This window comes from Crinia signifera, chromosome 2 (genome assembly GCF_055691185.1).
Source record: "Crinia signifera chromosome 2, ASM5569118v1, whole genome shotgun sequence".
Taxonomy (NCBI): domain Eukaryota; kingdom Metazoa; phylum Chordata; class Amphibia; order Anura; family Myobatrachidae; genus Crinia; species Crinia signifera.
This window is the reverse complement of record NC_139218.1, coordinates 351,920,432-351,944,672: the sequence shown is the minus strand read 5'-3', so window position 1 is coordinate 351,944,672 and position 24,241 is coordinate 351,920,432. Positions and strand designations below refer to the sequence as shown.

Genomic DNA, 24,241 nt, shown 5'->3' with positions numbered 1-24,241 from the left:
ATATAGACATTATTTTCAATGCACATCTTTAAAATAACTGTAAGTTTTATTGTATCCACGGTGATTCAGTGAGCAAACAACATACCGTACCGAAGTGAAAGCATGTGAAAGAAGCTATAAAGGCTGGTGTTACACATGTTTTTAGAAATCAGCTTGTTACGTGTCACTAAAGTAAAATCTCTTGTTCATTCTAGTCACTCACTAAATTCTATGGAATTCATTTTCTTGGAGATCTGCTGGTACTTGCAATGAGAAGTAGTCACACCCCTATAAGCTTAGTCCTCCCCCACAATATTGGCTTGCTGATCTCCAGTGCTTATTGGATCTTCAACACTCAACATTTTTTCTAAGCAGTAGAACTGCACTGTTTCTGTGACACTGGTGTAACACCAGCCTTGAGCAGTGAAGACATACAGTATGGGCATTCAGTGGCATTCAGTGACATATAAAATATGCAAAAATATGCAAAAAAGACTGTGAAGAACATTTGGAAATAGATTTTGTGCTATTATGTCCAGTGATTGGTGCAGGAAGTGTCTGTGTAGCAACATGGGTGAGTTTGTTCAACCATCCATGTTGCAGAATTTTACATGCAGAGTCTAACAGTCAAGTTGTTAAGGAAAAATAAAGTTTTCACTGAATTCTGATCAGATCAACAGGGTACAGAAAAAGTGACAGCAGTGAAAACATTCCGATTCAGGCTCTGTGGATGCCTTGCCAACAAGCAGTGTGTCTCAAACCAAGACAGTAGACAGGCTTAGAGCATACCTGATTCTATATTCACAGTAGCATCACGTCCCACAGTCACATCTGATTTATGTGCAAAGCAATACATATAAAGCCTGTCATTATAATTAGTTGATATATAAAACGTAAATGGTGTTATTCACATGGTGTTGGGTTTAGGCACACAACCTCTTCTTCCAAAATTCCAGCAAATCAGTGATGGTCCCTTCCTGAAGTCCCCTTCATAATTTTGAAATTCAGCCAGAGTTATTTCAAGAATGGGTCAAAATGAGACCATTCCCCTCAGACCGAGCAGGCGACAAGACTTTATATCAGGCTTCCTAGTGATGGAACTAAAGCAGAAGAGGACTTAACGAGCCTCCGTCTAAAGGCCGAACATCACTCAAAATGGGGCAAATTCGTCCCGTTCTGATGTTAAAGGGTATTTGTGTATTGTGCATGTGAAGACCCCAGCAGCGAATGATTTTGACGAGTTACACACTTGCTGGGCCGTTTGTTGCGGGGAGGGAGGGCTGGGAGCGGACAGGGGTGGTGACGGCGCTAAACCATGGAAACACTCAGTGTTTTATCGGTGTCCCCATTGAAGCGCTGTGCTTACCCATGGGTTTGCGGACAGGATGATGCCTCCCGGGAGAGGGTGGCTGATGTAACAGGATGTCAGCTGCCCACCCCGTATTTGTCATAGTGCTCATAAATAAAAGTCAGTTGAGACTGAATTTTTATTTACGAAGGCAGGAGAAATCATTTGATTGGTTGGCAGCTATGGAATGATTTCTCCTGCTAGTGTAGGCATGCAAAGGTATGTGTTCTCTCCCGCCCTTGCATGGTACTGAGGGGATTCGGCGGCAGGGGGGCGACAGTTCAGTCAGGTGCCATTTCAGCACTTGATAAGCAGCGATCTTCGCTGCTTACCGAACCAACGTGAATTATGCCCTGAGTCTCCTTAGTACTAAGAAAAGAAAATATCCCTGTTGTTAAGAGACCTCCTTCAATGTGAGCTCCCTAATGTCAGATTTCTAAAAAGATCAACATACTCCCTACGTTAAATCTAGTTGCATCTGAGATGGTGGTCAATATGGCCACCTGGTCAAGTGCTCCCTATCATTTCCCAATGTCTCTAAACCATTGATTATCTGCAGTCTGTGGTCTCTTCATAGCGGAACAGATGAATCTCATTAATGGCAGTGGCCCAAGAAAGGAGACATCACTGTTTTGTTGTGGTCAGATCTGGAATGAGGTGGATATCCCTTTAACATATAACATTCAATATATCACATGATTCAGGATTCTAACACAATAACCAATGACACATTAAATGCCGTAGTCAGCAGTGAAATTGCCATGTTGTGTACAACCACATCTCCATGAGAGGAGATTTATTTTCTGCTGACATGTATGATTTAGTACTTTTTCCAGAATGGTTTAGAATTTTTTTTACTTTTAGGTCATAACTAAGCATATAAACAATTTAAAAAATAGTATGAAAATAATGCATTTTTAGAATACAAACTACTTTACACAATAACACATGCATTATTCCAATGTGCTGTATGCTGTACCTTGAATAACTTTGCGAACTGTGGAAGATCCACCACCAATTGTTTTAATGATTGTTGTACTTGGCTCTGTTACAGACAAGAAATAATTTAAACAAAAATCAGATATGCATAGGAAAAATTATTTAAAAACAAAGAAGGAAAAAGATTTGCCACACTCATATTTTTAAATGTCAGACTAATTAGTGGAAAATCAGTTGTTTATCATCCCTCAATCACATCTAAAGTGATTGTAGGGGGGTATAGGTGAAATTAGAAAGTCGGTAATGGGTGGTCCAGGTTGGAAATGTAAGTTTTTAATGCAACAAAGGGGCATGGCCTCTCTGCATGGGGTGTGGCTTTGCTACATGGGGTGTGGTCTTGCCGGAAAAGATTACCTTATGCTCCATACCTTGGTCAACACATAAAGATTAGAGTACTATTTTGCCCCAAATGCTTTACAAATTGCTGTTAAAACCATGCTTTAATTATTGAATTTTCATTCTTTTTAACTGAAATAAGTTGTTTGTTATTCAGGGCAGAAGTGCAAAATGTTTCATACAACTGCTAAATATATTTATCATATAGATGTTTGGGATGTATTATGTATTTTACGGTGATTAGAAAACTTAAACCACGTTTGCCATTTTTTATTTTTTTTATTTAAAAAACATTGATGTCTCCTGAGCTTCAACAAACCAGCAATAGTGATATTTTTTTTATCAAAGGTTTTTATTTAAACACGAAGCCCTGTGGTCTTTTAATTGCTGCTTGTTGCAGTCTTAATGTACATTTTTTATATTTGTGCAACTGAATAGGATCCTGTCCCAAAAGGATATATAAAATGCATTGGAGTGTAGGAGTCTTGTAAATAGGCTTTTGAAATCTAATCAAAGCTGATAGCCGCAATGTTACATTGTAAGACAAAGAGATCATGTCACCCACCTGAGACAAATGTTTTTGTAATGGTTGTTGTTGTAACTGAAATAAGAACAAAAAGAACAGTTATTAAAATATGCAATAACTGTAATAATGATTGGTTATAATGGTTATAAAAACATCATCATATCATAGAGTAACCATAATCACTTCATTAGTGTGTGTAAGATCAGGACTGGCTCTACAATTAGGCAACTGGCTAGGGTGCCATGATTTGGGGGGGGTACCACCAAGTCTGAATATCAAAAAAAATCAGGAATGTCTATGATCCTTGTTGTACTTAATGAAGGTGGCGGCTATGGAACTTCTAAGACCTCACTTCCATACTTTCCCTTGAGGCATACTTCCCAACTTGGCTGCCCCCTCTGTCTTGTACTCTGTTGTGGGTGACAAAGGGGAGAGTGCGGGGACTCCAGGGAAAGCAGGGGATTTAACCTCCTCCCCGGTGGGCTGGGAGGACCACCCAATTTTTGGGAGCCTCCATGTCATTCCAGAATGTTAGGCAGGTATGCCTTAAGGGGTTGTAAATGGGGGGGGGGGGGGTTTGTCAGTAGGTTGAAATTTTGCCTTGAGTGCACCGGCCACGTGTCAAACTATAAATTATGAATTCTACTGGAATAAATGTTTTCAATACAATAGCTAAAAGGATAACATTTTAAGTATTGACTGAGACACACTGGTCCTTGAATATCCATATCACGGTTTTACCATTGGAGAAAACTTTGGACTTACAAAGATTACAGATATAAAGGGTTTGTTGTGGGAAACAGTGCTCAATACTCTATCTCTAATGTGGTTTAAATACATTCTGTCACTTGTTTTTATAACTTTCAGAATGAAACAGTGTATTGTGACATTCCGTGAATGTTGCCGTATGTGAATAGTCCTGATTGTTGTGATTAGGATGGGATGACATAAGGGAACAAGTAAGAGAAAAAAATTAGCAGCAAGCCACATCAGCCTGGAGCAGTAACAAAACCAAATATGACTCATTTTTGTCACTTGTGGTCTAGTTGGGAGCCCAACCATGCAAAGTATTTGCCAAAAGAAATATCTTTTGAATCAATGTGGACAGTTCTTGAAGAAAGGGATGAACAATCCCCAGCATCGCGTTACCTAATTACAGATCAGTCAGACTTCAGTTAGAAACCACATTTTAACTGTATCTGACTCAGAAGATATATTTTATTTGTTTATGAAATAAAGAGTTATTACTTACAGTATTTATTTATAGGGATTTCCTTAAATGTGAAGCCACGGACAAACTAAAATAAAGATTGTACAGGATGTTATGTACTAGATGGAAAATTATGAAACTGCTCTACAATACAAATTTAACTCATACAATAGTTATTTCAAATGGCCATGTTTCATACAGACACAAACAGGCCGATTCAGATGCATCTGCACTATCGCTTCATCAGTTGGTGATGTTTTGTCTCCACCTACTCTACATGCTGTCACTAAACTAGCCTAGGGGCAAGAACCAATGACGTCTGAGTTTGGCAGTCATGCGTTATACCAACCGTACAAAGACTTTTTTCTAAAGGGGGAATTTATTACAAGGCAAAATCATTCCTTGTAATGTATTGCACCTTTAAAAAACATCAGAGTTCAGCCAGCATCCCACACGGGGACCAAACTCGGACTTCATTACATCCCGTCCTAGGTGTTAATACACTTTTACTACACATGTGGTTGTGTATTTCAAAAAGTAAAAAAAAAAATACAAATAACATAAACAAAAATCTTTTATGCAATATTTTATTATTATTATAGTTATTTTATTGAGGTTAGTGGCTAGGGGAAAGCAATGCAAGTTCCTAAAAATACTTCACCATCTACTCTACAACTTATATGTTTTCCTTAGTAAATACTTAGCAATAATTGCAAGAAAGAAGACACTCATTATTTTGTGAGGTTTAGCTGCATTGCGGGAATAGGTACTGATTTGGTAAGTATAATGGAACTGTCAGGTCCTCATCCAGTAGGCGTTTTAGTATTGCGAAACTTCACAAAACTGCAACTCCTAGTGGCAAGCCAACACAGGGCAAGCCCCCTCCACCCCCACCCCACTGGGTCAAAATTTTGCAAGCACATCTCTAAAGTGCAAGCACTTTACTACATAATAAAGCGCTCGCACAGCAACAGCTGCACAGCCTAGCTGCAAAGCCAGAGGCTGACCGTCCATTTTTTGAGTTGCAGTGGATGCCTGTGATATGATGGAGCCACTACAGCAATCCCCTAGAGGGGTTCATAGATGCCTGCATTTTCTGGACCACTCCCACAAAATGCTAGAGCCCGCCCCACAGCGTGACCACGGTTTTAAGGCTCGCGTTTGCACCATGGCGCATTCATTTATGCACAGATCTACGGATATCGACGACTAGTGATTTCCGAAGATCTGCGGGGGAAGCTGAATAAGGCCCTAAGTCCCAACATGTTCACATTATGCCGGCATGAAATACTGTACATTGTTATAGATTTGCAGATCTTACAATTATAACATTTTCTTATATATTGTTTAACTATTCATGTATATAAGTAATGAGATTTAAAAATAATGTACCTTAATTGTGAAATATTTTATGATCTTACTAAGAATTCCCTGCAATGTTTCATCACCAATAGCTCCATCTAAAAAGAAAAGAAAATTTGTAAGAAGTTACTTACCGTGTGCCATAAAATATAAACAATGAATTTGACTAAAGATAGCTTTGTGTAATAATGATAATATTCTATAAAGGAATTATTGAACCAGTGTTGGTGTGCAAAAGATAACTTAACTAGGGCTACTGTATAATGTCCAGAGGCGGATTGGCAATAGAAGCCACAGGAAAGATTCCCGGTGGGATGGAGCGCTTGTGATTGGGAGAAAGTAGAGGGTAACCGATTGGTGATGTAGGTAGGTTAAGAGCTAGAGGGTGGCATGCTGATGTTGGTGTGTTAGGGGATAGAAGGTGGCAGGCAGGCAATGTGGGCATGTAAGGGAACAGTTATTAGGATTTTTTTCCAGGGTCAAGCTGCCCATGACACCAGGGAAAGGCTTTGTAGTTTAATTAGCATAAAGTCGCAGACACAACTGCAGGAAAATACACACAGATGACTGCAACTTAAGTTAGACCCTATAGCGAGGGATCCCACCCCTTATAAAGACCACACAGCCTCCATGATTCCAGAAATTTCCCGGGCTGGTTCTCCATCCCAATCCGCCCCTGATAATGTCCCCAATCTAACAGCAAAAGTTTTCATTATACCTAACCATAGCTGCTGTTTTAATCCCCAATCAGTTCCCAGGAATAACAAAGAAAAAAACCTAAACTCTCAACAATTACTTCTCTAATATCCAAATTTAAGCTTCATTTAAACTTGTTGAAAACTGTCAGGAGTGGACTGAGGACTGTAGCATTCTCCAACCCTGTATGCATAGGACAATTGGAGGTGCTTTCTCTGGCAATTTGCTGGCACCTTGCAGACTCTGCATACAGCTAGCCACTGGACTATTAGATTTTATCTGCCATCTGCTAGGTGAGGGCTCTAGCTTCTGACATTGCATTGCTATACAGATAAAAGTTATGGTAGCTAGGAGCTTATACAGAAAATGTCACTGGAACCACCACACTCAGTGTGGGATGGATATTATTGTTTCATACTGGAAAATATGGAACCTTCAGCGGGTGACAATAAGAAGGTGAGTTTAACAGTATTGATGTGCTGGTGAACCTTCTGCGATGTTCATCTTTGCACATATTGTAACTCTTACTTTAGGACAACACCACTAATGTTACTGTGCACCTCTGAAACGGGGTTGGATGATTTATGTTGCCAGTCACAATGGGCCTTATTCTGATCGGTGCGGCCCGATCAGAATATGCGGCCGCAACCGTGCAGGCGAATCCCCGCCTTCCATACGGATCGCCACCTGCCGTCCGTACGCGGATATGTGGCGATCCGCATGAAATTGGACGGGGATACGCCTCCTCCGTCTTGGGAGCAGCCCCTGCATTCGATGGTCGCCGAACATCGAATGCAGGGCCGCACGCTCCACCAGGTCCCGCAACACAAGACCACACGGACACTTGTCCGTGTGAAATCATGTATGGGGGCGGGCAGCTGACATCCGGCGATGTCAGATGCCCGCCCCGTACCCACGCGTCACGGCCTCATTACCATGCATACGCCCCGCGTTTGCATGGGAACGCCCATGAAACGCGGGGCGTATGCATAGGGTAATGAGGCTAAGTAGCCCCTCACGCCCCTCTACGCCCCCTGTGCGGCGTAAAAAGAATCCGTGCGGCGAAATCGCCTGCACATGCGCAGAGTGACCTCTGCACATGCGCAGACGATCAACATCGGCGGTCCGTCCGCATGCGGGAATATCCGCACCGATCAGAATAAGGGCCAATGTGCCATACCGGAGTAGCACATCACGGCTGAGCCATTTAATTAATTGAGTTTGTCCCGAAGAGTCTTACTGATGTACATCTCTTTGGAAATGAAGGCTTTAATGGTATTGCACTTTCAACACACTGGTCAGAGAAAAGTCTCCATGACAACTATAGCGCATAGCAGTGTAAACAATAGATAGTTTGGGCAAACAGAGAACAGATGTGTCACTCTAATGTTATGTGTGATCATAAGTATAAGCCAATGATGATAAATGTTATACTATGACGATAAACGGTATACTAACCTGTGGGGAACAGCAGCTTATCTACAACATGAATTACACCATTGGTTGCCATTATATCTTTTTCCGTTGTAATGATGTTGTTTACTGAAATTGAATCATTTATCTATAGAAAAACATAACAGGATTTAGTCATCACCCACATACATTAGCATTACTGCCTCACAGCACTGAGGTCATGGGTTCAATGCCCACCATGGCCCTAACTGTATTGAGTTTCTTCCCATAATCCAAAACCATAATGGTAGGTTAATTGGCTACCAACAAAAAAATTCAAATGCAATCTTAGGGTGAATGTGTGTGCATGTACATGTGGTAGGGAATATGGGGGCAGATGTATCATAGCAGCGCTTATCGCGCCGCTATGATACTTCCTGCTTCGCCTCAATAGCGAGGCGAAGCAGGAAGGGACATCGACAAGATGTATTAACATCTTGTCTGCCGAAGCGGGGGAGCGTTAACTCCCCCCTTCGGTGATGTCCCTTTCTGGAGATAGCGCATCAGTTAATACTGATGCGCTATCTCCTGTCCCCCGGCCGGCCGCACTGGGCATGCGCGGGATCTCGCTGTTCACGCGAGATCCCCAGCGCAGCCCAGACCTAACAGCAGGGACAGCGCTGTCCCTGCTGTTTAGATAGGGCTTCGCCAGCCTGATGCTGGCGAAGCCAAAGCAGGCTTCGTGCGGAACGGTCAGCGATGCTGACCGTTCATACATTCGGCCTGCTATCATTTTGATAGCAGCGCCGATATGGACAGGGGCGCATAGCGCCCCTGTCCATTACCGCACGCTGGCTGCTTCATACATGGGGGAGAAGCGGTATCAGCGCACATAACGTGCGCTAATACCCCTTCTCCCCCATATCGACGGATCATACATCTGCCCCAATGATTGCAAGCTCTACTGGGACAGGTGTCAATGGACAAATATCTTTCTGTAAAGAACACTGTGGAATATGTGTGCCCTTTGTAAATCAATGGTAAAAAATGATAATAATACAGTAACTGAATGATGTGAATGGTAACCTTATGATACATAAGATTGCAACAGGTAGAATTATCACCATATTGATCACATGGATGTAAACAAACGCTTATATATTATATAAATTGCAGTAAAAATTGGTGTAATAGGTTTATTTTACTAGTAATAGGTTTATAATTACTGATGTCCATGATGACTGCACTGTCCAGTTCATATCTGACTGCGTCTTGCATTTCCATCCAGTAGTTGATGTGTTCAGGCATGAACAGGCAGCATTACTTGTCATGGGGATCAAAGATCCCAATAACAGAAGCATTTCGCTGACATTTTTCAAGCGTTAGATAAATATGCTGCGGGCAATGGACCTAAGGTATTGTATATCTTATTATAGGCTGTAAGAATGTCTACAAACTGTCAAATAGACTGAAATAAGTTACCTAGGGTCACATACAGTACTTAAAAAGCTAAGTATTTAAGAATATAGAGTTTACTTACCGCCTTAATCATAATATTGCTTCCTTGGATTGTCTTTAATACGTTTGTTACACCAGATTCAAATCCACCACCAATGAACACTCCTGGGGCCAGATGGTAGAGCAGGATGTTCTGAAGAGCAATTTTGTCCCCTGAAAGTACACATGTGGAAACATAGAACACAAATCTTCCATTTGTTCTAAAATATAACTATACTGTATAGAATACTCTTCAATACACAACACAATACTCTACAATAATGAAAGAATGATTTCTAGGACTAATAATTAGAGGTGGTTTTCCACCCTGACACCACTTTATTTTGTTGTCTTATATATGCTTCTATATAAATTTCTTTATCTTCTGATTCCTTCTGTGTTTGCCTGATATGTATATTGTGTCATATTCTAGAAGAAGCTTATCACTTGTGGGTTTTGGGCCCAGGTGTAAAATTATAATTTAGGTCCCCCTTCCTCCAACCCTACCCAAGCTAACAGTAACTAATTTCTGGTTTGGGCAACAATGGGGCTCTTAGTCGCCAGGGGCCCCGGTGCAATGCACCTGCTGCACCATAGGTAGTTCAGCCTATGTTTATAGCATACACTTCTTGATGCTTACTACAACGGGAGATTACTCCCGGGAATTACAGTGTATGTGACATGACATTTTAGCAATGCTTTATCTACTGGTCTTATATAGATCCCTCATTTTTACAGTTTTAATGGAATTATCTCTAGAAAGCTTCAGTATAAATAAGACTGTAAATGAATGACAGCCATAAATTGACAAATAGACTGTAGATTTGAAGCCTATGGGCTAATGTTATATAGGTGTTTATGTTGAAACTTTTTTTACAATAACCTGTAAACTTTCACATATATACTACCGTATATGCTTTTTTGCTCTGTATAATAAAATGTAGAATATACAGCATGATTCAAAAGTTAACCATTAATATACTTGTTAGAATAGTATTTTCGGTTCTTATATGTTAGTTTGGCGCCCACTATAGTTAGTACGCTCATACCCCCACTATCCATGTCTACATGGAGTTGATATTATATAGTGTGGCGAGCGCAGCGAGCCACCAAGCCCGAATTGCAGCGAGCGTAGCAAGCCTCGCGAGGGGACGTGTAAAACTAAGCAAATAGTTTAATGGACGCCCAACTAACATATAAGTACCGTATTTACTTCTTAATCTAGTAACTTCTGATATAGATACATTGAAGCATATTCTGTAAAATTTAGTGTACAACATGATATTGTACGTATTAGCCTATCTACATGGAGTTTGTTTGTCCTTCCTGTTTATGTGGTTATCCTCTGATGTTTCCTCCTAGACTCTAGGGCCAGATGTATCCAGCTTCAAAAAGTGATAAAGTGGAGAGTGATAAAACAGCCAGCCAATCAGCTCCTACCAGGTTGGGTTTGAAAAATGACTGGTTATTTATCACTCTTCATTGTATCACTTTTTGTCTGTGTGGTAAATAAAGACTGTGAGCTCTATTGAGACTGATGTGAATGATTAAGAATGATGGCACTATAGTAATAGCCTGTAATGCATGTATAAAACCATCTATTAAATACCAATTATAGCTCTTATTAAAGATATCCAATAGATGTACATCAGATATAGAGTCATCTGCCAGAGAAGAGAAGTCAATGGTGACTGACAATCAATAAAATGCCTCTTTCTTTCGCACTACTTCCATGCAAACTGATGGCCAAGATAGTGACTGGCAATTAGAATGGAATAGTTTACAATCCCCTTAAAACTGGGACTCACGTTTTAGGAGTTCAATTTCTTCACTGCTAAGTCCCTTGAAAGCATCATTGGTAGGAATAAAAAGGGTCAAACTTCCTGCTCCTAACAAAAGTTCTTTCAGATCAGCATATTGGATCAGGTCTAAGAAAATGCTAGTAAAAAAATAAAAAATAAATATTGGATTCAATACAAAAGCATTCATATATTATACATGCAGACCAAACAAAGGGCAATGCATTGTTCATATGGGTAGTACAAGGACATGAGACTGATGGGCGTTGAGTAAACAATATACATAATACATCACACTTTTCGGTCAACCTAAAAAAGACATACAACTATTTAAAGATTCTATAGAATTCAACTAATGGGGGACCATAAGTAGATCAGCAAACTATGCACAGAAATGATGACCATATTGTTGAAAGATAAGGGGCGGGATGTTCTAAAGCAAAAATGTGATAAAAAATATGTTGGGTTACTGCCGCGGTGTGGGGGGGGGGGGTATCGCCAGCAAAAGCTGGTGATACCCCATAGAAGCCTATTAGCTTCTCTTTGTGAACCCCACCACCCCGCATGACCCCTGCTGCCCCCCTCCCCCTCACCTGATGTCTGGGCAGCCTCCTTCTGTGCTGCCCAGACCAAAGACTTCCTCCTCTCTGGCACCTTCCAGATGTAGGGAGCAGGAGGAGCCCAGCAGTCCCTGCAGGTGTCTGAGCAGCAGTCTGTCTGGCGCAGGAGGAGGGGGAGAGCCCTCTCACCCCCTCTCACCCCACCCCCCCCCCGCCTGCTGCTTTACAAAGGGCAGGTCTTATCAGAAGAGCTACCCTTTGCAATACTAATCGCATATGTTAGAGCATATGCAATTAGTATTGATGCGGTAGCCGATGGGGGGGGGGGGGGGGCGGTGGTAAGAGGCAGTGGATGTTAGAGCACCCCGCCCCAGATCTGATGCCAACTTGGAGAACACATTTAGTGAAACAACCGATTCATACACTGCGCTATATAAGAAACAGTAAATAAATAAATAAATAATTATCTTGATGATGATTAGAGCAACAAACACATGAATTGAACCTAAAAAAATCATATTGGATTACATTTTTATATATATACAAAATAACATTTTGGCAGCCCAGTCATGAACATTTGGGTAAAATTTTGTTGAAAAACCATATAAAGTATCTCATAACTATTTTCATCTTTCTAGCATGTTGGAACTTCAGACCCTTAAGGTAGATCTAGAATTAATACATAAAATCTTAAGTTGGTGTGAAAACAACCAATAACGCAGGGTTAAACTGAACAGAACCTCACAGCAGCACATCGGGAAGACTCTCTTAAATGACTCCATTAATTCTTTCATTTTAAATTGTTCATCTTAGATGGAACATTAGTAGTTACTATCACGTTAAAATGTATGCAAATTTCATGAGCACATGTGAATATTGTATGATTTGAAAAAATAATTTAATATACTATGTAAATTCATTCACATTTGAATAAAAACATACAATGCCACAATAATCTAAATATGATTACCATATGTTTTTCTAACAATGTCTTTTCAATTGTAGCAGCTTAATGTTATTATTTCATACGCATCACCAAGATAGCTAACACTGTATAAATGAGAGATTTGTGGTGTACTGCAGACTATGTTTAAGGTACTGTAAGCACCACAAACCAAAAACATTCAACATAGTGGTGCCAAACCAGAGTGAAGTAAGCTGAGGAAATGGCTGGCTAGCTATATGCCAGATTGCGCATAAGTGCTTTATTAAACATTTCAAAAACCAACAAAACTCACTCAATCAGCAGATCTGAATTGCATGTTTTCATTTCCAGCACATGATCTCATATACTAAGTCAACATCTATTGTATTACCAGCTTCATATTGATGCTCAGTCCCTGTTTTTCTTTGTTGAACACTTTTTAAACTAAAGTAAGCATTATTATCTTCCCAAGTCTATTGACCTCTTTTTCTTTTACAATGAATCACAGTTGTGATAAGATACAGTTGGTAGAGTTTAGACAAGGTTAAATATAGCATCTACATGTATTATTCAGCTGATCATTATCATACATGAGTATTCTCCCAAAATTCCCACAAGACTCCTGAATTTGGGGCTATTCTCCAGGATCCATGGACCCTGTCCACTTTTTCAATGAAGCAGCACAAAACCCGAATAGTTTTGCAAAACATCCTCATGATCACAAAACCATGACATATTGGCTTAAAAGTCAACATTATATCACAGTGGAAGAAGCTGCAAAGTGCCTTCCCTGCCCCCCACATATGGACCTTTCCAACGTGGAAGATTTATTAACAAGATTCATTCTCATCAACTGTTCCAATTTTGGTACCTTAAAGGATACAGTTCTTACATAGAAGTGAATAGGGCAAACCTTCAAACGTTCCCTGAAAACTCAGGGAATCAGATTCCAGAACCGCCCAAATTACCTTCACAAACTTTTCCCATCCAATTACATTCTTATTTCACAGCACAAAAAGCTCACTTACTTGCTTTTTTATTTTTCTCCTGACCCCTGGTTTCCTGGGTCACCATATTATTCAGCCCACCAAGAACCTTTACAATCTGGTGGACCATTATGCAATACAGAATACCTATCCTTGTGTATCAATACCTTTTTGCAATATAGATTGTAAGCTTGCGAGCAGGGCCCTATTACCATTTGACTATCTGTAACTACCCAGTTTGTTTTATCTCTATTTCTGAATGTAACCGGCAATGGAACCTGCTGCGCTGTTTAAAAAAAAACTGTTAATAAATAAATAAAATAAGGTAACATTAAAAAGTAGTACCATGAAAGCGACAAGGCTTGCACAGAAGCGAAAGGTGCAGTACTAAGAAACAGGCATGTTTAAGTGGTTCGAGTAAAGATTTTCTTTGTACTTATTTTCCATTTATAAATGTTGGGAGGTATGGTAATTTAGTGACTGTTAGCAAAGTTTTTATGGACACCAGACCAGGACAAACTGCCAAATTAAACTCCAACTACAAGAGTCCTGCCTAGTCTTTAACAATGAATTATTGAGTTAGAATTACCTGGTTTATCACTCAAAACACATTTTCATATTAATAAAGTTATGGGGCTGGATGTAAATACGGTTCAAGTCCAGAGGCCATGTGGGATACCGGCTGAACTCTGAGTTTTTTTTTTTTAATGGGCAGTCATTTACAAGGCAAAACAATGCATTGACTGCCCTTTAGAAAAAAACTCAGAGTTCGGTCAGTATCCCGCAAGGCTACCGGTCTCGCACTGCATTACATCCAGCCTATTGTGTTGCTGTATCAAGCAGTGGAGAAGCGGACCAGTGGAGACTTTGCCCATAGCAACTAAATAGTGTAAAATAAAAATGTTTCCTCAGAGCTTATTGTTTGCTACGATCAACTTCTACAATTTTCTACTTCTCTACTGTGTTCGCTGCTCGATACAGTAAGTACATCAAACACTTTTTGTAAAAACTTTTATTTTGAAAGTCTTTAAGAATCAAAAAGTTATAGAGTTTACCTGAAACGCTTGTCAAGGCTCAAGATATCAAAGAATGTCTTTTCAGCTGGTTTGATGATCTCTCTGAAGAGGTGAATAGCTCCATTCCTTCCTTCTTTGCTTCCACGTAGCATGCAGGAATTTTCAATGCACACAGCCTAACATTGATGATAAAAGCAATAATTAAGTACTGTAATTTGTGACAATGTTTTCCAATGTACAGCACAATTTTTGTAGACTTCAATTATTTGGCACGCATGTACTTTTTCACTATAGTAACCTTTGAACAAATTGGCTCAGGTTTACCTGCTTGGTTGTATAATTCAGAATAAATAATTAGAAAACAATTATTTGTTGGTCTTAGTAATTCCTCTATATTATTTCTGTTACTTTGGGCCCTATTTATTACGAACTTTCAAGCGTTCCCTGAAAACTCACCTCTTCAGGCAAGTCTCTCATAGTTAAGTTCTACATGCATAAACCTCTGAGGCACTTATGTATTATATAGCGTTTCTTCTGGACTTTCAACTTGGTGGGACTGCTATGCTATTACTGGTGCCTATCCTTGTGTTTCCCTCCTATATCTTGTAAGCTTGCAGCAGGGCCCTCCTACCTCCAAGTCTATCTGTTGTTACCCAGTTTGTTTTATCACTGTCTACTATTGTAAAGCGCAATGGAATCTGCTGCGCTATATGAGAAACTGTAAATAAATAAATAAATAAATAAATTAGGATGACGAAAGCTCATTCTCCATGAAAACAGATGTTTTTACTGGAGAGAAGGCTTTTCCTTATTTATTTAAGACAACCGCTGTGCTATCAGGCATCCTATGAAACAAAGATTATGTATTGTTCAATCCTCACTATGGAAGCCTATTATCCTAATTTCCAAAAATATTATGTAGAATACAGTTTCTATATCATTGAAGTAACTAGCCTTATTAACAATATCTTCTACTTGATGCAAAGTAATGCAAGAGACTTTGACATCTATCATGGACCTGAGGCTGAAAATTATCAAGGACCTGTTCTATCAAGTGGTGGCATATGGCTATTGATGTCTGGGTGTGGCCAATGCCATGTGGGCATGTACATCTTCTACTCTATCAGTTCCAATGTCATCCCAAATACATAAAAGTAGAACCTTTGCATTTAGCAATCCCATTATAATACTTATTATTTAAGGTTGAGCATGTGCGACTGGTCATCTTCTTCTAATAACTAATTCCATTGCAGCCTACTGGTTCCTACTACAAGAGTGGTTCTCAAACCTGCGGTTAAATGTGCAATATCAAACAGAAAAAAAGATAAAATTGGATCAGTGCCCATAGCAACCAATCACTTTTGAAGTAGCATTTATCAAGTACATTCTTTAAAATGATAGGTACTGTAGTATTTAATTGATTCCTATAGCCAACTTCTCTACTGGTCCATCTTTCCATTCTTTTCACTGATACATTAACCTCTTAGTTCTCAGGACCCCAAACAGGTCATGTTTCCAGGTCAGCTAGCAGGGGCAAAGGTGTACTACCAACTGCCACATTTTATAGATCCTTAGATAACTTAGGAGAACATGAATAGTTTGGGATTCTGAGTATGGAGTTTACGAACCACTAAGGCTATAGCATAGCTGGAATTGATCTTCGGATCCCTCTTCAATTTCTGGAGGCTTCTAGGAAGTGGTCTTTCACAATGAATTCTAAACTGTTGTTTACTAATAAATAATTAATAGAACAAGAAATATATTAATTATTTTGTGTCATTAGCATGTAATGTCCTAGTTATATAATAATCAGTGTGTGCGTGATTAATATAACTAAAGTTATATGTTATATACTATAACTAAATACTGACAACATACTTACAGTACGGTACACAAATACTCTGAGGGTTTTTCCACCAAGAGTTTCCAATGTTTGTCCATTGTAGAGTCCATTGAGGACAAATTTTTGCTTGATAATGTGGTTCTCCAGAATCAGTCTAAGGACACGTTGGTCCATTGCCATTGCTTCATCTGTGAAAATAACAAGGAATGGAAAATGTTGTATTAAACTATGTACTGAATGACCTTTAGTCATCAGTATAAGGGGAATGCAATAAAATGTAGTGTCATAAAAAATGATCACTTCCAATTAAATCTACAGTCACCCCAATTCCTCAGTAGTAATCAAAAAAAGAACCCTAGTAGCCCTCTAGAATACAGTTTGCACTTGTCCAAAAAGCAAGTAGAGATGTGCACGGAACCTGTATATTGACGGATTCAGTTTTCGGTTCAGTTCAATAATCACTAATAAAAATCAACAACAAATAATAAAACCAGCTAAAGTCATGTCATTTTTGAAATTCAAAACCTGAAATTCAGGAATTTAAAAATTTCTGAACCATGGAAAGAGATCCCTTTCGGGACAGAGAATGGGTTTTAGTTTGCTTCGTATGCCCAAAGTTCATGTGGATTCAGAGTTCTGGAGACCCAAACCACACAACTTGCAAGGTCCTGACTGAGCCTTGTCCAACATACCACTGGTCCCAGATCATCCTCATGGACTGCTATAGTTATAGTCATGACTATTTCTGCACATGTATGTATTAAATAATAAATGTAACTGCTTCACTTGGCTAAAATTCACTTTATGTGGCCTGTGTTGACCAAATAAACTACAGTAAAAAATTACCAACTATATACCTCTATTTTTGAGAAACTATAGATATGGTAAGTGAAAGAAGGTAAAAGATTTTGGGAAGAGGGGGTGTTATTTTAATTCAAGAATAGCTAGCTATGCATGTCAAAATCATTGGTATTCAATATTCACTAAAACATACACAACTATTACATACTGTAAATATATTACTTACCAGAGAAAGCTTCATTCAATGGTGCCAGAAGAGTGTATTCTGCCTCTGGTCTTAATGAGGCTGCCAGACCCATTTGTGCCATGAGGTCAGTGAAAGTGGTCTGCTGGCTTCCGGCAAGCTCTAAAACTTGCTTTGCTGAAATCATAAATGCAATTACAGTGATTAACTTTATTGGCCATTTATAGTATGCTCATTTTCAATTAGCCCAGAGGAGGAGGAGAGCCTGGAGCGGGAGCACTTCTGGAAGATCATCAACAGCTTCTTCTGCTATGGCGGAGCGTGTGCGGCAGCTCCTCAGCAGGGCACATTGTGTGGGCACTGGGAAGCAGCAGTCCCTCAGTATCCCTGTAGTGCTATTGAGGTGTGTAAGAGGAGGGGGGGGGGAGAGGAGGGGTGGGGGTGTCAGAGGAGGAGGGGGCCCCCACAATTTTTGTTGTCCAGGGCCCCCACAGACCTTAATCTGGCCCTGCTTGGGGCAATCCAATCAGAGACCCCTTTTCCTCTACCATTAAATTACCCTTTTTTTTTTAGCACATAGGATTTGGGATTTAATCCCAGACCTATGTGTTAATGGGTTCACGCCACTCTAGAACTACTTTTTTGGGGATTTAGTTTAAGGTCTGATCAGACCTGTTCATTGCAGCTGCAGTTACAGTTCCCCCTTAGATGGATTTGTGAGGACGCACTATGGTATGTTACATTCAAACAAATCACATCTTCACTTGCAACTGAAGAGGAAAGAATGGAGCATGCCAAGGGCATTAATAATGGTGCCAGCTGTTCATGCAGATGTGTGGATAGGAGTGATCTGGTTGTATCTTTATTTATGGCCATCTTGTTTTCAGATATACAGTATATTGGCCCAATATGTGCTGATCATCCTCTGGGGGAGATATATCAAACATTGGTTAGAAATAAAGTACCAACCAATCAGATTCTGACATTTTCAAATCCAGCCTGTGAAATGTCAGTTAGAAGCTGGTTGATTTGTGCTTTATCTCTCTCCACTTCTATTGTGTACAGAGAACTATAAGTGTCCTTTGGGAATCTTCAGAAGACAATAATTGTATATGGAGATTTTTTGGAACCTAGTTAAATGTATGTGTGATATCAATTCCTCAGGTTATCTCAATATTACTATATACATCTGCTACTCACCAGAATCAGGGATAAGAACTTCATCAATCAGGTGAATGACTCCATTGCTGGTGACAATATCTTTCCTGTTCACCAGCTTCTTGCCATTGACTGTCAGACTGTCTCCATCACACCCAATCTGCAGTGGGCTTCCTTCCAGGGTATCAAAGCTTCCTCCACCCAATATAGCTTCAGAACACTGGACACTGTCCAGGACATGGAAGTTAATAAGAGCTAAAAGAACAGAGAAGCCACTTATAATTTTGGTTTATATTACACGATTATAATTGTAATGTCCATATCTAGTAGCCATCCATCAAAATCAATAGCTTCTAAAATACAGGGGGACATTTAACTATGAGTAATTTTATTGTTAGCATCAGGGCTGGATTATTATTATTTTTTTAGCTAAAGGTTTTGTGCATGGGAGTGGGGTAGTGCTGCAGGTTCGCCTATCTGCCAATGTGACAATGATGAATGGTGCTGAGCATCGGGAGCCAAGGCACACTGATTGCACAAGTCCCATGACACTTTGCACCAGAGGGCAGAGGCTGAGATGTTTGTGCTGAGCTCTGATTGGTGGAGCTCATTACATGCTACTCAGGCCCATGGAGAACAGCAGCAGCCTAGTCATGGGAGGGTTTTTAATCAGAGGCAGCACTGGGACTGTGAGGTCTCCTAGAGAGTAAGGTGCAGAGGGACAAACACAGGCTTTTCATGTAATATGCATTTATGTTTATGTATATATATATATATATATATATATATATATATATCCCCTGCAGTTACCCATTGACCAAGTTTATACTGCCTTTACTCTGTGTTTTGACAGTGTAATATTCTCCCATGCAGTTTGCGGCCAGTAATGACAAGTGCAAGGGGGCCCCCCTGTCTAAAGTGCCCTGGGCCCCCCAAAGGCTTAATCTGGCACTGGTTAGCATTCTTTACTAATCTTTTATGTTGTTATGTTATCAGCTTCTGATGACAGGTATATTACACCCATGACATAGCGGAGGTTAGATGAGCCTGGCTCCAACTATAAACCCGATTGGTTTACGGTAATCTCTGATATTGACAGATCTGAACATGCGCCGATGCTGCATTGGGTACTCTTTACCTAGCACGGCGCCCACGATTTTGATCGTGGGCATCGCAGGTAAAAAATTGTGGGCATCGCGGGCATTGAATGCACTAAAAATCGGGTGCGACGCGACCGACGTGATGCCCGCGATTTCCCATAGGGAACAATGTTAAATGTCTCAATTGACCCGATTTTCATGTTCAATGCCTCAATTGACCCGATTTTTCCATATGAAACAATGTTAAATGGCCCACAGAGGCCAAAAAGCCACCCTGAAGTGTGAAATGGCCCCCACAATTGTTAACGCCACCCCACGATCAACGTCAACCCAAAGCGTGGCAAAAGCAGCGAGCCCGTGAGGGGCGGCGGTACGCGTCCTACGACCTTTTCATACCCCTACTATCCACGTCGCATGGAGTTGAGAATAGAATAGTGTGGCGAGCACAGCGAGCCACCGAGCCTGAAGCGTGGCGAGCGCAGCGAGCCCCGTGAGGGGACGCGGATACCATCACAGGTAAACGCGTCACTTCGCGGGCTTCACAGGTAACCGCGTCCCCTCGCGGGGCACGCTTCGCTCGCCACGCTTCGGGCTCGGTGGCTCGCTGCGCTCGCCACACTATTCCATTCTCAACTCCATGCCGACGTGGATAGTGGGGGTATGAAAAGGTCGTAGGACGCGTACCGCCGCCCCTCGGGGGCTCGCTGCGCTCGCCACGCTTCGGGTTCACGTTGATCGTGGGGTGGCATTAACAATTGTGGGGGCCATTTCACACTTCAGGGTGCCTATTTGGCCTCTGTGGGCCATTTAACATTGTTTCCTATGGAAAAATCGGGTCAATTGAGGCATTGAACAGGAAAATCGGGTCAATTGAGACATTTAACATTGTTCCCTATGGGAAATCGCGGGCATCGCGTCGGTCGCGTCGCACCCGATTTTTTAGTGCATTCAATGCCCGCGATGGCCGCGATGGGCGCCGTGCTAAGTAAAGAGTACCCTGCATTGCACATGTGCAGATCCTAGTATGTAGGATCATTTACAGTTCCCTAGATACCAAAGTCTGATAATCATGCTGTTTGGGGACATAGTGGGCGGTGGTACAGGCGGTTGTAAAGAAAACACATGGGTTTCGTCATGCTGAAGCCAGTGTTTGCATCTCATATTAATATTGCACAGATGGCCTTATTCAGAGGTGGATGCATTGCAGTTGTGGCTTCCTATTTGTATGCCGTGTGTATGCAAATGCGTGCTAATGACACATGTAATGAAATCTGTACAGAGATGTCCATTGGCTGCATCTCCAATCTGCCCCTTCACATAAAAAAGTCTCATACTGTGGCTCAGAATGTACAGGTACATCGAAAAATTGTCACCACTGCCAGGCAACAGTGAAAAAAGGTTCAGTCATTGCCAACGACATACCCACAGCACAACCATGGCATGGCAGCATCTACCTACCCAGCCCTCTGTTTCCACACAGGCACACCCAATAAAATCCCAGCTCTCTGCATCCGAACTCTGACTATGTTTCCCAGCTATAAACATCAGGGTGTAGACTTATAATGTCAGCCACTTGCGTTGACTTTGAACGTACAGTAGGATGCATCCAACTCTTCTAAGTTAGTAACATTTCACAATGTCATTTAAGCATACCCTCAGCAGCCTTCTTGTCGGACATGATCCTCTCAAGGACACCTCGTGGAAGTTTTTCAAAAGCATCATCAGTTGGAGCAAACAGAGTGTAATGTCCTGGCTTTCCAAGTTTCGCCAAAACATCTGAGGCAATAGCAGCTGCCTGAAAAGCACATTGAATGTTAGGTTTTCTATTGTTGTCTCTTCTTCTGTAGTTTGCAATGATAATTTATTTATCTAAAACTTAAAAATGAATGATACCAGTATAACTTTGTCTTGCCGGTATAAAGGGGACATTAGCAATCCAGTGCAGAGGATATACTGTATATGAACAAATATTGTCCTCATTTAGCATTAGCAGTAAATACAAGTAGTGAGGGCAATATTACACCCTGGCAAAAACATGGAAGATTGGAAAATCTTAATTGGAACATTGGAACAGCTTGACCATCGTAACTTCACATTTTCCTAGGGAATGGTCCTCTACGTAGAATTCATGGTTTTACAGAAAGTCACAGAGGGGAGGGAACCAGGAAGCAGAGGGGCTGGGTATTCTTCCTGAGAGTGGCAGCTGCAAGAAGACTCTCTACTGACAGTCGCACAGTAGGCTTTCTAACTGGTAACATCAGATGACCATGATAGGGAAAGTCCATGGTATTGTGGTCATATCTTATGGAACTACTTGAAACACTTACTCGAAGAGATGACAGTTCATCTTCAGAGTCAATGAAGTCCTCAATGGTGTTTCCAGCAGCTGTCACAACACGATCGATCACATGAACAACACCATTGGTGGCAATCTGGTTACCATGGATAACTCTTGCACAGTTAACTGTAACAATCTGCAATAAATTAATAAAGACAAAAAAGTTTTTTTTCAGAATGAAGCTATACCACGATGCTTTTAAGTATTGTAACTATGGCCCTTATTCTGGTTGGTGCGGTAATATCCGCGTGCGTTCGTGCCGCCGATGTTTTGTGTCTGCGCATGTGCAGAGGCGTCTCTGCGCATGTGCGAGCGGGACGCACGGCCACATTCCGCATGAAATGTGTACACTACGAACAGGGGGTGGAGAGGGGTGTGAAGGGCTGTTTGGGCTCATTACCATATGTTTACACCCCACGTTTCATGGGCGTTCCCATGCAAACGCTGGGCGTACGTATGGTAATGCGGCCATGACGCACGTGTAGGGGGCGGACATATGACATTGCCGGATGTCAGCTGCCCGCCCAGATCCCTGCTTTTGCACGGAGAAATGCCCGTGTGGTCTGAGGTTGCGGGAGCTGCCTGGCCACTCGGTCCTGCATTCGATGGTCTGCGACCATCGAATGATGGGGGAGGTTCCCTGAGATGGAGGAGGTGTATTCATGAGAAATACACGTGCGGTCCGTTCGGACAGCTTCTTACCGCGTTCGGACGGAGTTGGCGATCCGTATGGAAGGCGGGGTTTAGGACGCGCGGTGCTGGCCGCATATTCGGATCCGGCCGCACCGATCAGAATAAGGGCCATTGAGCAGCCAATTAGAACAATCCCCATAATAAAATTAAATCACTCAGGAGGACCTAGTTCATGTAAAGCAAGGCTGGCCAAACTGGTCCTCGAGATCTATCAACGGTCCACATTTTTCAGACTACCTAGCCAGTGCGCAACTGTAGTCATTACTAACTGTCACATTTCAAACCTGCTGCATTCATTCCTACTATAGATCCACAGGTTTCCTGAAACAAATGAACTGTTGGTAGATTTTGAGGACAGGTTTGGCCACCCCTGATGTAAAGGCTTCAACTGGTGAACACTACCTAGATTCAGCACACTGCAATTTACTGACTTAGGAGAGTATTCAATTAGCACTGAATATCCTGCGTGCGGGTTCCCGTGGATGAACTGAACCACAGTTGTTATTGCTCTGTATAATGTCCATACTGATGATCAACAATGTGGTGTGAAATGAGTTACAGGTGGGAAAGATGTAAGCATAGTTGTGGGGAAAGTGCATGATTTCCCATGCACCTCCTAGCTGGACCATGGTGCCACTAAATAAAGTAAAATACTTACCCCATTTGTGTAGTGGTTAATCAGGAGAGGTTGGTCATTGAACATAGAGGTTAGTGTCAGTCCATTTTTGAGATCCTTGGTCAGCATTCTCTTATTTAGCATATGGTAATGCAAAGCATTCAGCAACTCAATGTTCACATTGCTTAGCAGTGATGCCCGGACCTCCTGAAAACCGAAGAGCAAATATATTAGCAATATCAAATATATATTTATTAATATTATTATTATTAATAATAAAGTCAACTTTACAAATGGAGCCGGCCTCATGCTTGCATGGGCTGGCGATAGACTCACCAGCCCCGCCAGTCGTCGGAATGGGGCGCGCACGAGATGCATGCGCCTGTTCTGATGAAGCTTCCCCCAGGTCCCTGCCACCTTGACGCTGGTCCCCCCAACTTGCCTCCAACTCCCTGCACCCCCCCCCCCATCCCTGCCCATCTCCCTGAAGCAGAGATGGGGCAGAGACCCGCTGCCCAGCCGCCAAGAGACTGGGACGCACATGTGTGTGAGACGCACGCGCATCCCAGTCAGATGGAGTCCCTCTCCGCCAGCGCTTGACAGCGGGGACATTCTGGCGAGCGCGGCAATGAATGAGAGGGGCTCCATCTGTAAATGTTTCTTATAACTTATCAGTGGAAATATAATTAGGATCAAACTAATGTTCTTACAGCGTCCAGTAAGTCCCAGGCATCATTACTGGGTGCAAAGAAGGTAAAGGACCCAACTCCTTCAATTTCCTTCCTCAGGTCAGACCGATCAGAGTAATCTTGGGTTGATGTGGCTCCCACAATTCCAAGAGTTCCATACACATTGTCAATAGGAGCAACTGGTGAGA

The 24,241-nt window shown here is 41.5% G+C and overlaps 1 protein-coding gene across 3 annotated transcripts in view; it reads right to left on the bottom strand.

Annotated features, from left to right (window-relative positions):
• Positions 1-24,241, bottom strand: part of POSTN (periostin) — a 61,674-nt gene that overhangs the window by 15,255 nt on the left and 22,178 nt on the right. For 2 of the 3 annotated variants that reach the window (XM_083169763.1, XM_083169766.1), the window contains exons 4-19: positions 24,075-24,232; positions 23,407-23,571; positions 22,045-22,191; positions 21,371-21,512; positions 18,660-18,872; positions 17,502-17,636; positions 16,514-16,662; positions 14,671-14,807; positions 11,154-11,284; positions 9,389-9,519; positions 7,915-8,017; positions 5,791-5,858; positions 4,441-4,486; positions 3,228-3,263; positions 2,307-2,372; positions 769-810 (exon numbers count right to left, since the gene is read on the bottom strand). In XM_083169763.1, coding sequence (XP_083025889.1) covers positions 769-810; positions 2,307-2,372; positions 3,228-3,263; positions 4,441-4,486; positions 5,791-5,858; positions 7,915-8,017; positions 9,389-9,519; positions 11,154-11,284; positions 14,671-14,807; positions 16,514-16,662; positions 17,502-17,636; positions 18,660-18,872; positions 21,371-21,512; positions 22,045-22,191; positions 23,407-23,571; positions 24,075-24,232 — 1,869 coding nt within the window. The remainder of the gene's footprint in view (positions 1-768; positions 811-2,306; positions 2,373-3,227; positions 3,264-4,440; positions 4,487-5,790; positions 5,859-7,914; positions 8,018-9,388; positions 9,520-11,153; positions 11,285-14,670; positions 14,808-16,513; positions 16,663-17,501; positions 17,637-18,659; positions 18,873-21,370; positions 21,513-22,044; positions 22,192-23,406; positions 23,572-24,074; positions 24,233-24,241) is intronic. The other variant, XM_083169764.1, reaches the window with a different exon arrangement.